Source organism: Oratosquilla oratoria, chromosome 18 (genome assembly GCF_046742065.1).
Source record: "Oratosquilla oratoria isolate Oo_2021 chromosome 18, ASM4674206v1, whole genome shotgun sequence".
In the NCBI taxonomy this organism is placed as follows: domain Eukaryota; kingdom Metazoa; phylum Arthropoda; class Malacostraca; order Stomatopoda; family Squillidae; genus Oratosquilla; species Oratosquilla oratoria.
In genome coordinates, this window is record NC_134794.1 from 25,372,095 (window position 1) to 25,386,380 (window position 14,286).

At 40.4% G+C, this 14,286-nt stretch overlaps 1 protein-coding gene across 1 annotated transcript; it reads left to right on the forward strand.

Moving 5' to 3' along the window:
- The first annotated feature begins 11,195 nt into the window (after positions 1 to 11,195).
- Positions 11,196 to 12,068, forward strand: LOC143034809 (protein FAM200C-like). The gene is made up of 2 exons (XM_076201155.1): positions 11,196 to 11,571; positions 11,884 to 12,068. Exons 1-2 carry the CDS (start codon positions 11,196 to 11,198, stop codon positions 12,066 to 12,068), a joined length of 561 nt encoding a protein of 186 aa, XP_076057270.1.
- The last annotated feature ends 2,218 nt before the right edge of the window (positions 12,069 to 14,286 follow it).

The following is a 14,286-nucleotide window of genomic DNA, read 5'->3' on the forward strand; positions in this document are numbered from 1 at the left end:
TTTCCTATGGTTGACGAACATTTTCGTGGTTGATTTAGTACTCTAGGGTTTCGTCAGCATCAAAAGACCGCTTCTCTAAAGGCATTGACTCAGCATCAATCATAACAGACTACATGAAGGTCATAATTGATGGGAAATTCAGGTGACTATGGCATAATTCAACAGTTATCTGTTACATGATGTACATCAAAGACAAGTTTCTTGGCTTTTAAACAACGTCTGGTAGGAAGGTCTACATGCACTCCAAAATAGTGTAGGGCGCGCGCGCACGTTTGTGTGTGTGTGTGTGTGTGTGTATTCACCTTCACCTTTTCACCTTGGTCTTTGGATCACGTGTTAGACTCGTGATCGACAGCTATTTCCCTCCCGGAAGAGAGCTCAGAGCTCGTATGACCGATCTATGGTTAATGCTATGACCTTACACACACACACACACACACACACACACACACACACACACACACACACACACACACACACACACACACACACACACACACACACACACACACACACACAATTCCCCGCCCACGAGAGTCGGAGTAACGACCCGAAGCGCAGCGATACCGAAATAATTTCGGCCCTGGGCTTTCAAACAATGTCTGGTAGGAAGGTCTACATGCACTCCAAAATAGTGTAGGGCGTGTGTGTGTGTGTGTGTGTGTGTGTGTGTGTGTGTGTGTGTGTGTGTGTGTGTGTGTGTGTGTGTGTGTGTGTGTGTGTGTGTGTGTGTGTGTGTGTGTGTGTGTGTGTGTGTGTGTGTGTGTGTGTGTGTGTGTGTGTGTGTGTGTGTGCGTGCGTGCGTGCGTGCGTGCGTGCGTGTGTGTGTGTGTGTGTGTGTGTGTGTGTGTGTGTGTGTGTGTTTAATCTCCTCCATAACGAGTAGCAGTTTTCCTTTTGGTCTGGCTCGAGGCAGGTCAGCTCATTGACCTCTTAGCTTCTTTTTCAGTAGCAAATGGTTTCATCTTATCTCGATTAAAACATCACTCTCTGGTGGTGGCTTTTACTTTTGACGCTCTTGATAAAGAATATTTTATGTTGTATATGAAGAATTTCACACAAATTTATCCTGTCACTTCAAGGTCTCGAGTATACATCTTTGTCTCACTGTCACTTCCGTTCATAAATACCCTTTGTTCAACCTGGGACGAAGAGGTTTTCAGTTTTGGAGAGAGGAAATGCTGTCAGGCACAAGATTTGACACTTTGACACAGGAGTTGACAAGGTCGAAGGTCACATGTCATCCCAGGTCAGGTTCTCTACTTGCCCTGAACAAAAATTTTTGAGACTAGTTTGTCGGTTCATGAGCTTGAAATATAATTTTTGTTGGTATTTTTGGTCCTCACACACACACACACACACACACACACACACACACACACACACACACACACACACACACACACACACACACACACACACACACACACACACACACACACACACACACACACACACACACACACACACACACACACACACACACACACACACACACACACACACACACACACACGCACACACCAACACACACACACACACACACACACACACACACACACACACACACACACACACACACACACACACACACACACACACACACACACACACACACACACACACACACCAACACACACACACATATGTATGAATATCATGGTGAAAAACAAACTGGTCTAGATCTAAAAAAATAGAGCCACATCAAAATATGAGAGTGAGAACAAAGGTTAAAGAATGGGCAATTAATAAATTGACGGTAGTTGCTGACAATGACATAGACAAAGGCAAGCCCCAGGGCAAAGACTTGTGCTTATTTTAATTTCTAAAGAAGTCTAAGTGAAAATATATTGTTAAGAGCCAGAAAGACAAAAGAGGGATTTTCCATAGGTGGGAGGAGCTTGCAGAGAGAGAGAAAAAAAGAGAGATAATCTAGATAAAAAAAAAAAGTAACGAGTGCGGATGAACTACTCGTATAATGAAAAAGATTGTTAGACGAAGGCTATTAGGGCTAGAAGAATGAAGGATAGATAAAAAGAGTAAGAGAAGAAAAAGGGGGATGGAAAAGAAAAAGAGGCGAATCTGGAAAATTAAGGTGATTGGTAACCCTATTGTATAATTAGTATCTGTTAAGATCACAGTCTAAAACGCTTCATTCGAGTAACGTCCCTACAACTGAATAACATTAAAGTTACCTAGTTAAGAACGTCAGAGTGTCAAACACTCCGTTAGGTTGGCATTTTCTCTGATAAATTAAATCACTTGACTCTAGCCAGTCTAGAATCCATGATCTGTACCCAAATGGTCAACCCATAGATGATGGACATTACTTTTTCTTATCTTATTTTCTGTCTGCCGTCAATTAGTTTTACTGAGTAAAGTGAGGCCTCTTTTCCTGGTGTTTGATAAATAATTGTAGCCTTGATTAAACCTCAGAAGGTGGGAATCTTTCTTAAATAATTATCATTTGACTACTGACGGACGATTCTCTTTTAATATGAAGAAACTCTAAACCTTATGAGTTTTAGAAGGATGAGGAATAACTATTCCATTAACAAAATGATGACTATGAAGCAACGAAGCTTTTGATTTTTTCTTCTTCTTTTTTACCCGCTTTAGCCATCAAGCTCTCATCCCTTGGAAATCTTTGGCAGCGCTTGCTCTCATCAGACCCTTGGGCCTTGGCTTTGTCTTCACCTTATGCTCTCAGATCTTCCAGCTCTTTGTTCTCGCTCTCCTTGTCACTCTTACCTCTTTAACCCTTTGTCAGGGGAAAGACCAAATATGGTTACTCTAAACAATTGTTTTGGTTAACACCAGATCAATTTATACCTTTCTGATAAAAGGTTATAGAACTAACTCGATGAGAATATCTGCACTATTTTTTTTTTTCTACCAAGGAGAACAACAAACATCAATTGAATCGTCTGGTGGAAAGGAAATGAATGGAATAGTGTTATCATTTATGGATAGATTATTTGAGAGATGTTATGACACCCTCCCTCCACTACTATGCATTCCTACAGGTTATTTTTTATTTGTTTATGTATTTCTTGATGGTGGAAAACATCGATGCTCTCTTGAGACCCAGTTCGTTGTGGTTTAAATGACTTTTTTTTGTGCCTTTGTGGGTTTCAAGATCTGGTATTTGTGATTATAAAGATCATCGTCATTCAAAGTCTGCTAAGTCTTAGAGATTGTTGAGGCTTTACATTCCCTAAGTCCTTAAATTACTGCAAACATAAGCATACGCAAAGCCATCCAAATCTGACATGTCATTGAAACATCAACTTCAGTTTTGGATTCTTTGGAGATCCTGAGGAAACGCATCCCCTCCGAGTAGGGCCGGAAGCGGTGATCACGACGATTTCGGATTTTTCTTGTCAAAGTCATCCTCGAACCCAAAGTGCAAAAAATGTGTGGGCAAAGACGATGCGTGTTAACAAACGTTTTTTGAATCTCATTTTGTGTTCCCTTGTTCTGCGAGCGAGCGCGCGCACGAATACATTTTAAGGAATATTTAGAGTAGTCGTAAGGTGGAGAATAGGAAATAGGAGGGCGGTAGAGAAGTCTTTAAAGTGAACTGAACTAAAAGTGGACAGAAGATGAATACTAAGTTAAACTGAGTGACGTGTTGAATATAGTGGGAAAGGAAGAACCAGAATTGGAAAAATAATGAGCGTTTTCCAGTGAGGTAGAATTTAAGTGTGCATAAATAATTAATGCCTGAGACTGGGAATGGAAGGAATTGTAGGAAATATCAAGATAAAGTGTGCAGCACACATACAAGGAATGTCTGCAAAGAAGAAATGAGCAAGCATATGAATGGTATAGGTTAAAGAAAACAGAACCAAAGAGCAAGGTGAGGAAGGTCAAGAGACAGGTTAATGTGAAATGGGATTCGTGTATGACTTTCATTCTAAGGAAAGGAAAGGTCTTTTGGAAATAAGTAACGTGCACAAGAGGAGAGTTGGATAGACAGGAGAGAGTACGAGTATAGGTAGCAGATGGGCGGTTGTTGATAACAGAGAAGGCTGTGAGAAGGAGATGTGAAAATTATTCCGTGTTGTTAATTTTAGACTATGACAGGGATAATTTGATTGTGGCCGTAGCAGGTTCTAGGAGATTGACTGTAACTGAAGAGAACAATGATGAAACCATTACAAGAGAGAAGGTATAAAAAGCACTGAAAGAAAGAAAAACAAGAAGGCACCATGATTGAATGGATATCATTTCGAATAGTAATAGTAATGTTGTTTATGCAGAGATTGTTCAGCGTGTTCGCAAGGGAGTTAAGTACTCCAGTGAATTGTAGAAGAGCATTTGTAGTTCTACTCTATATAGACAGAATATAGATATATCCTAAATCGTAGATTATGTTGGTTTGTTAGAATTTTAACTAGTCCTTTTCATTTTCATTTTGCTCCGCAATGACGGTGATCTGTTAGATACTCACAAACTCCCAGTGACTCTTTGGATAAGCTACTCATATCATTTATTTTCCAATAAGGGGCTCGAATTTCTATTCAACAAATTCCTTTGGAATTACCCAACGACGCTGATCAAGTCCGAAGCTGAACCATAGTCAATGTTCCGTCCCCTTGTCCTTCTCATCAATCTTCTCCTCTTTTTTCCAGATTCGCTTCTTTTCTTTTCCATCCCCCTTTTTCTTCTCTTACTCTTTTTATCTATCCTTCATTCTTCTAGCCCTAATAGCCTTTGTCTGACAATCTTTTTCATTATACGAGTAGTTCATCCGTACTCGTTACTTTTTTCTATCTAGATTATCTCTCTTTTTCTCTCTCTCTGTAAGCTCCTCCTACCTATGGAAAATCCCTCTTTTGTCTTTCTGGCTCTTAACAATATATTTCCACTTAGACTTCTTTAAGAATTAACATAAGCGCAAGTCTTTGCCCTGGGGTTTGCCTTTGTCTATGTCATTGTCAGCAACTACCGTCAATTTATTAATTGCCCATTCTTTTACCGTTGTTCTCACTCTCATATTTTGATGTGGCTTTACTTTTTTAGATCTAGACCAGTTTGTTTTTCACCATGATATTCATACACGTGTGTGTGTGTGTTTGTGTGCGTGCGTGCGTGTTTGTTTGTGTGTGTTTGTGTTTGTGTGTGTCTGTGTATGTGTGTGTGTGTGTGTGTGTGTGTGTGTGTGTGTGTGTGTGTGTGTGTGTGTGTGTGTATGTGTGAGGCCCAAAATTACCAACAAAAATTATATTTCAAGCTCAAGATCCGACAAACTAGTCTCAAAATCTTTTGTTCAGCGCCAGCAGAGAACCTGACCTGGGATGACATGTGACCTTCGACCTTGTCAATTCCTGTGTCAAAGTGTCAAATCTTGTGCCGGACAGCATTTCCTCTCTCCAAAACTGAAAACCACTTCCTCCCAGGTTAAACATAGGGAAATGACAGTGAGACAAAGGTGTGTACTCGAGACCTTGAAGTGACAGGATAAATTTGTGTCAAATTCTTCATATACAACATAAAACATTTTTTATCAAGAGCGTCACCAGGAATAAAAGTCATCATCATCGTTATCGTCACCATCACCATCATCATCATCGTCGTCGTCGTCGTCGTCACCATCATCATCATAACATCCTCGTTTTCACTATTACTATTGCTTTCATCTTCACCATCGTCCTCAGTCTAACTCACACCCTCATCTTTACTCTCACCCTAAATACCACTCTCACCTTCTTCCTCGTCCTAACTTGCTTCCTCATCCTCATTCTCACTCCCACTATAACCCTCAATCGAACCCTTAACCTTATCCTCACACCCTTCCTCCTCCTCACTCTCACCTTTACTTTCAGCAGCAGCCTCAAACTCATCCTCACCTTAACATTTATCCACGCCCTCATTTTCACCCTCGCCTTCACCCTCAACCTCTTTTTCACTCTCACCCGGACCCTCACCCTTATCCTCAAACTCGCGTACCATAACTTATCCTCACCCTCACCTACACCATTATCTTTACCTTCACCCTAACTTTCATTATCAAATTTACCATCACCCCCATTTTTATTATCACCCTCACCATCATCCGCACCCTCAACTTTATTTTCAATCAATATCGTTCACTTGCCAACTTCTACGTTATCTCTCCTTTTTTTCTATGACATTTTTTCTTTCTTTCTCATCTTCCCCTCCTTCACGTACATCTCTCTTCCCATTCTAACTTTCTTGCGGTTCTATTTCTCTCTGCCTGACTTTCTACAGTATGTCTTTTAATTTCTCTCCTTTTTATCATTTATATTGTTGTGACACACACACACACACACACACACACACACACACACACACACACACACACACACACACACACACACACACACACACACACACACACATACACACAAACACACTCTCACTCGGTGGCGCGGTTGATAGAGTAATGGACTGCCAGTACGGAGGCGCGGCAGTACCTGGTTCGAATCATGCCCAGGGCCGAAATTATTTCGGTATCGCTGCGCTTCGGGTCGTTACTCCGACTCTCGTGGGCGGATAATTGTGTGTGTGTGTGTGTGTGTGTGTGTGTGTGTGTGTGTGTGTGTGTGTGTGTGTGTGTGTGTGTGTGTGTGTGTGTGTGTGTGTGTAACGTCATAGCATTACCCATAGATCGGTCATACGAGCTCTGAGCTTTCTTCCGGGAGGGAAAAAGCTGTCGATCACGAGTCTCACACGTTATCCAAGGATCAAGGTGAAAAGGTGAAGGTGAATACACACACACACACACGCGCGCGTGCGCGCGCGCTCTACACTATTTTGGAGTGCATGTAGACCTTCCTTCCAGACGTTGTTTAGAAGCCAAGAAACTTGTGTCTTTGATATACAGTACAGCATGTGACAGATAACTGTTGAATTATGCCATATTCACCTGAATTTCCCATCAATTATGACCTTCATGTAGTCTTTTATGATTGATGCTGAGTAAATGCCTTTAGAGAAGCGGTCTTTTGATGCTGACGAAACCCTGGAGTACTAAATCAACCACGTAAATGTTCGTCAACCATAGGAAGGGTCTTAGCCAGTATTATTTGTGTCTCGGTCCCGGGTAAAGGAGAAGGCTTGTGTCAATAAACCTGGCCTTCAGACAATGTCAAAATATTTTGATTTTGGAACACAACATACTCAACTTCCATATATGAAGGAGTCTCCACCTATGATCTAATAGGAGTCTTTACGAAGAAGAATGTCTTCAATAGGGTACAGAGGCGTAGAACACTTCCATGAATTTCGACTCAGTGACGACTAAGATTTTATATATTTTGAAGATGATGTTTCATTCAGCTGAGCAATAGCCCTCGATGGATGAAAAGTTGTCCTCTCGAATAAAAGAAGCCGCGTTCCAGAGCCAGAATAGAAATAAGAATCAAATGTTGATAGTAAATGTTAGTGTACTTCTTTCAACTGATTCTATTATTTGATTATTTTGCCATATATATATATATAGATATTTTCTCCTTTTTGGAAAAAAAAATCTCCACCAAAGAAAATTAAGGAAACGGTTGAACAGGATCCTATGATTCTTCCTTTTTTTTTTTTTTTTTTTAAGATAAATGCAAATTATTATTTGGTCTCCTCTTTAGATTTCCTTCTAAAAATCTTTGGAGCATAAACTAGTATGGAACTGTTTAAGGTCTTGGTCATTAGGCTAGTCATGACCTGAACTAGACTTCTCTGACATAATTCAAGCTTGAGTTCTTTACAACTCGTAGATCGACAAATAGCCAAAATAAAACCATCACCACAAAGTAGGCTCGTCACGGTCCCACTGGCCCTCTTCAAGATGATTAACCTTCCAGTCTTGATGGGTCTTCGAAACCCTGACTTCATTGGCTTTCCAGTTCCTCAAGAAAACGGCTGTTGGCATGCAACCATTACAGTTGTGGAACCGCGGGTCATACTGTCGAAGCCATCGACAGAACCCTTCAAAGTTATTTGAGTTTTTCACCCCGTTCTTCGAGTTTTGGGTGCTGCTCTTCTGTTTGTGGCCTCTGGATTCTTCGAGCTTCTTCTTAAAGAACTCCCTAACCGCTTTCTTAATCTTCCGTTCCTCGAGCTTAGTGGAAGAGATCCTGAGGAAACGCATCCCCACCGAGTAGGGCCGAAAGCGGTCACTGATCACGACGATTTCGGATTTTTCTCGTCAAAGTCATCCTCGAACCCAAAGAGCAAAAAATGTGTGGGTAAAGACGATGCGTGTTAACAAACGTTTTTTGAATCTCATTTTGTGATCCCTTGTTCTGCGAGCGCGCGAGCGCACGTGTACATTTTAAGGAATATTCAGAAAAAAAAATGAAAAAAAAAGTATCGCCCCACTTAATTGGAAAATAATAATAAAATTATTGCAACAATGATAAACAACTAAATTAAAATGTTTTATTCACGTTGTGTTTTAATGAGATCCTTGGGCCTGGTGCTTCGCTGCTAGATCTTTTATATTAGGCTTAAAATTTGTCAGTTTCAGTCTGATGTCTCCTGGAATGCATATATCCATTTTGTTTCTTTCTTTAGTCAAAATTTTGTTGACGGCACTGAATCCACATTCAACCAAATAAGAGGTTGGAAAGTATAACAGTATTTTAACCATTTCAGCCCACATTTTTGGATATAGCTGTTTTGCTGTATTTGATAGCCAAAACTCATTTATATCAATTTTTTTTTTAATTTGTATTTGCATTCATCACTACATTTCAGTTCAATGAGTTCTTCTTGCAGATTTTCATCGGCACTTTCCACATCACAACCAAAAGGATCTATCATCCACGATTGAACTTGAAACGAAAACACGTCCGAGAATCGGCTGTTCAAGTTTTCTCTCAATTTTACTAAATATTCTTCGTACATTTTTTTTAGCTTGTTCTGTGAGTTGTTCCCTTAAGGCCCCTATACACTGCCAGTCATGACTGCACAGTCATCGAGATTGTGCAAACAGTGTTTGGGTCACACACTGCCAGTAAGATTGAGCAATCATTACTTACCTTAGTACATGACGCAACATGTGCTGAGTACGCTTATGCTCCTTTGCCTAGTTTGCTTTTGCAGTTGCTTTATTACTACCACTTGTAGCACACCGTTCAGTTTCGTGTGTTAGCTGTCAAATGTTGTCAGTGGTAATTTAGTGCATTTTATAATGATTGCATGCAACAATTTCAGTTTATTAACAGAGGGAGTAATTGGTGAGGAACAGCTTGGATTTAGGACGGGTAGAGATTGTGTAGATCAGATTTTTGTGGTAAGACAGATATGTGAGAAAGGGGAAGGGTGTTTTTGGGCTTTTATGGATCTGGAAAAGGCTTACGACAGGGTAGACAGAAAGGCACTGTGGGCGGTTTTGCGGATATACGGAATAGAAGGAAAGCTTGTAGGAGCTGTCAAGAGTTTTTATGAGAGTAGTAGAACTTGTGTTAGGATTAGAAGTGGAGAGAGTGAGTGGTTCGAGGTAAAGGTGGGACTTCGTCAGGGATGCGTTATGTCGCCCTGGCTGTTCAACTTGTACATGGATGGGGTAGTGCGTGAGGTAAATGCAAGGGTGGTGGGTCAGGGATTGGAGATGGTTAAAGAAAATGGAGAAAAGTGGGAGGTGAGCCAGCTGTTGTTTGACGACACTGCGCTTGTGGCACGATCGGAGGAGGGATTGAGGAAGTTGGTGACAGAGTTTGGGAGAGTGTGTGATAAAAGAAAGCTGAAGATAGATGTGGGTAAAACTAAGGTGATGAGATGTTGAAGGGGTGAAAGTGGCAGCAGACTGGAAGTGAGCATTAAGGGAGAGCGACTGGAGGAAGTGGATAGTTTTAGATACTTGGGTGCAAATGTGGCAGGAAATGGTGGAGTGGAGGTGGAGGTAGAATGTAGAATTGAGAGAAGCGAGCAAATGCCTTGGTGGATTAAAAAGTGTAATGAGGAATAGACATTTGGGAATGGATGCTAAGAGGAGACTGTATGAAGGAGTGATGGTGCCAACAGCACTGTATGGGGCAGAAACATGGAACATAAGAGAGGAAGAGAGGAGTTTGAATGTGTTTAAGATGAGGTGTCTGAGAAGTATGATGGGGGTTACTAGGCTAGATAGAGTGAGAAATGAGGAGGTGAGGAGGAGACAGGGGTGGAAAGGGAGTTGGGAGATAGGGTGGATGAAAGAGTATTAGGATGGTTTGGACACATGGAAAGAATGAGTGAAGAAAGACTAGTAAAAGAGGTATGGAAAGCAGATGTGGAGGGAGTGAACATAAGGGGACGTCCTAGGATGAGGTGGATGAATGGGGTGAAGGGGGCTTTGGGGAAGAGGGGAATGTCTGTTGAGGAAGGAGGCGAGAGGACAGAAGACAGGGGTGAATGGAGAATGGTTGTATATGGATGATGTTGTGATGCATGAGGTAGAATGGGCGGGGGGATAGGGAGTCAGGTAGTATGTGTGAGCAAAATTTGACGCAGCCTGAATGAATTTCTCCCCGTCTTCTCCTTTTCTGCATGGGGGGACGGAGAGAGGGGGGTCGCCGATTTAATGAAGCGGCCTTGCTGTGGATGTGTTATGTCTTGCAACACTGCTTCTGACCCAGGGCAGTGGACAAGGTGCAGGGATGACCCGTCATCCAGGAGGTGCTAAGATAAGAGGGAGGGTGGAGGGGTGTGGAGTGTATTTAGGGATGAAATGGGTGGGATTGATTTTATGCCTTTTCCTTTTTGGCTACCTCCATTGTAAGGGGGAAAAAGCCTTGGCATATGTATGTATGTACATAACTAAATATCAACTCATTCAACGGTACTAAGATATTTTGAAGTTATTTTCCCCTCATTATGGCAACAAAAAAGAAATGTAGACAATATATGGAGGACTATTTGGCTCATGACTTTGTAGAAAGCCCTCATGATGAAGAATTACCAATGTGTCTTATTTGCAACAACACATTTTCTAATGAATCAATGAAACCATCAAGGCTTAAAGAACATATGATAAGAAAACATTCAGAGAAAGCCAGTAAACCCATAGCTTATTTTGAAAATTTGGAGAAAAAATTCAACCAACAAAATACTCTGTCATCTCATTTGAAAAAAAGTTCACAGACAAATGAAGGTGGTTTGACTGCATCGTATGAAATGCGCAATTAGTTGCAAAAACTGGGAACGCACATACAGTTGCTGAAAATGTCATTAAGCCTGCATTTGAAATTCTAATGAAAACTGTGTTACAGCTAGATTCAGCGAACACATTAAAAACAATTCCGTTGAGTAATGACTCAATCCGCCGAAGAATCGATGAAATGTCATTGAATGTACAAAGTCAACTACTTGAAATGTTAAAAACTAGCAAATTCTCGATTCAGCTTGATGAGTCAACGGTACGTGACAAGCGAGCTATTCTTATGGCGTATGTTCGTTTTATAGATGATAGCTGCAAACTTTGTAAAAAGATGTTGTTTGAAAAACTGTTAGAAACTGACACAACTGGATTATTCATTTTTGAAGCTCCAAAATCTTGGTTTGACGATAATAAAATCCCATTAGGAAACTTGGTATCCTGCGCAACGGATGGTGCTCCATCTATGATTGGTAAGTAGAAAGGTTTTATTGCTTGCATGAAGGAATTATGTTCTTCAATCCTTGAAGTTCATTGTGTGGTACATCGTCATCATTTAGTTGCCAAAACACTTAGTCCTGATCTTCATGAATCATTAAGAGGAGTTATAACTGTTAATAAAATAAAGTCACACAGCAAATACGATCGACTTTTTCGAAAGTTTTGCATTGATACTGAACAAGAGCACGTTAGCCTCATTCTCCATACAGAAGTTCGTTGGCTTTCAAAAGGAAACTGCCTAGCACGATTTGTAGAGTTATTCGACACAATTGTTAATTTCTTAGAAAATTTAGGAGAAAACAATTTTGCAGAAGAAGTCAGAAGCCACAAGTGTGACATTTTCTTTCTAGCGTGGATTTTCCGTAAGCTCAATGAAGTGTCACTGCAGCTTCAAGGCAAATTATGCACGCTACTGGATTGTAAACGTATTTTCAAAGCCTCTGCTAAAAGTTGCATTGGTTCCGAATGAATATACAGAAGAAGAATTTCAGAGACATGCCTGAGTTAACAGAAGTAAAGGAACAACTCACAGAATAAGCTAAAAAAAAAAGTACGAAGAATATTTAGTAAAATTAAGAGAAAACTTGAACAGCCGATTCTCAGACGTGTTTTCATTTCAAGTTCAATCGTGGATGATAAATACTTTTGGTTGTGATGTGGAAAGTGCCGATGAAAATCTGCAAGAAGAACTCATTGAACTGAAATGTAGTGATGAATGCAAATACAAATTTGAAAAAAATGGAATAAATGAGTTATCGCTATCAAATACAGCAAAACAGCTATATCCAAAAATGTGGGCTGAAATGGTTAAAATACTGTTATACTTTCCAACCCCTTATTTGGTTGAATGTGGATTCAGTGCCGTCGATAAAATTTTGACTAAAAAAAGAAACAAAATGGATATATGCATTCCAGGAGACATCAGACTGAAACTGACAAAATTTAAGCCTAATATAAAAGATCTAGCAGCGAAGCACCAGCCCCAAGGATCTCATTAAAACACAACGTAAGTAAAACATTTTAATTTAGTTGTTTATCATTGTTGCAATAATTTTTATTATTATTTTCCAATTAATAGGGGCGATCCTTTTTTTTTCTAAATATTCCTTAAAATGTATGCGTGCGCGCGCTCGCTCGCAGAACAAGGGATCACAAAATGAGATTCAAAAAACGTTTGTTAACACGCATCGTCTTTGCCCACACATTTTTTGCCCTTTGGGTTCGAGGATGACCTTCACGAGAAAAATCCGAAATCGTCGTGATCACCGCTTCCGGCCCTACTCGGTGGGGATGCGTTGCCACAGGATCTCTTCCACTAAGCTCGAGGAACGGAAGATTAAGAAAGCGGTTAGGGAGTTCTTTAAGAAGAAGCTCGAAGAATCCAGAGGCCACGAACAGAAGAGCAGCACCCAAAACTCGAAGAACGGGGTGAAAAACTCAAATAACTTTGAAGGGTTCTGTCGATGGCTTCGACAGCACGACCCGCGGTTCCACAGCTGTAATGGTTGCATGCCAACAGCCGTTTTCTTGAGGAACTGGAAAGCCAATGAAGTCAGGGTTTCGAAGACCCATCAAGACCCGAAGAATGCCACATGGAGTCTTAATCATCTTGAGGAGGGCCAGTGGGGCTGTGACGAGCCTACTTTGTGGTGATGGTTTCAATTTGGCTATTTGTCGATCTACGACTTGTAAAGAAATTAAGCTTGAATTATGTCAGAGAAGTCTAGTTCAAGTCATGACTAGCCTAATGACCAAGACCTTAATCAGTTCCATACTAGTTTATGCTCCAAAGATTTTTAGAAGGAAATCTAAAGAGACCAAATAATAATTTGCATTTCTCTTAAAAAAAAAAGGAAGAATCATAGAATTCTGTTCAACAGTCGCCGCCTTCATTTTATTTGGTGGTGATTTTTTTTTTCCAAAAAGGAGAAAGAAAATATCTATATATCTATATACATATATATATATATATAAAAAAAAATCAAATAATATAAAAAGTTGAGAGAAGTACACTAAATTTTACTCTCAACAGTTGATTCTTATTTGTATTCTGGCTCTGGGGCGCGACTTCTTTTATTCGAGAGGGCTATTGCTCAGCTGAATGAAACATCATCTTCAAAAATCTTAGTCGTCACTGAGTCGAAATTCATGGAAGTGTTCTACTCCTCTCTACCCTATTGAACGCATTCTTCTTCGTAAAGACTCCTATTAGATCATAGGTGGAGACTCCTTCATATATGGAAGTTGAGTATGTTGTGTTCCAAAATCAAAATATCTTTACATTGCCTGTGGGCCAGATTTATTGACACAAGCCTTCTCCTTTACCCGGGACCGAGACACAAATAATACTGGCTAAGACCTTTCCTATGGTTGACGAACATTTCCGTGGTTGATTTAGTACTCTAGGGTTTCGTCAGCATCAAAAGACCGCTTCTCTAAAGGCATTGACTCAGCATCAATCATAATAGACTACATGAAGGTCATAATTGATGGGAAATTCAGGTGAATATGGCATAATTCAACAGTTATCTGTCACATGCTGTATATCAAAGACACGTTTTTTGGCTTTCAAACTAGGTCTGGTAGGAAGGTCTACATGCATTCCAAAATACTGTAGGGCGTGGGTGTGTGTGTGTGTGTATGTGTGTGTATTCACCTTCACCTTTTCACCGTGGTCTTTGGATAAC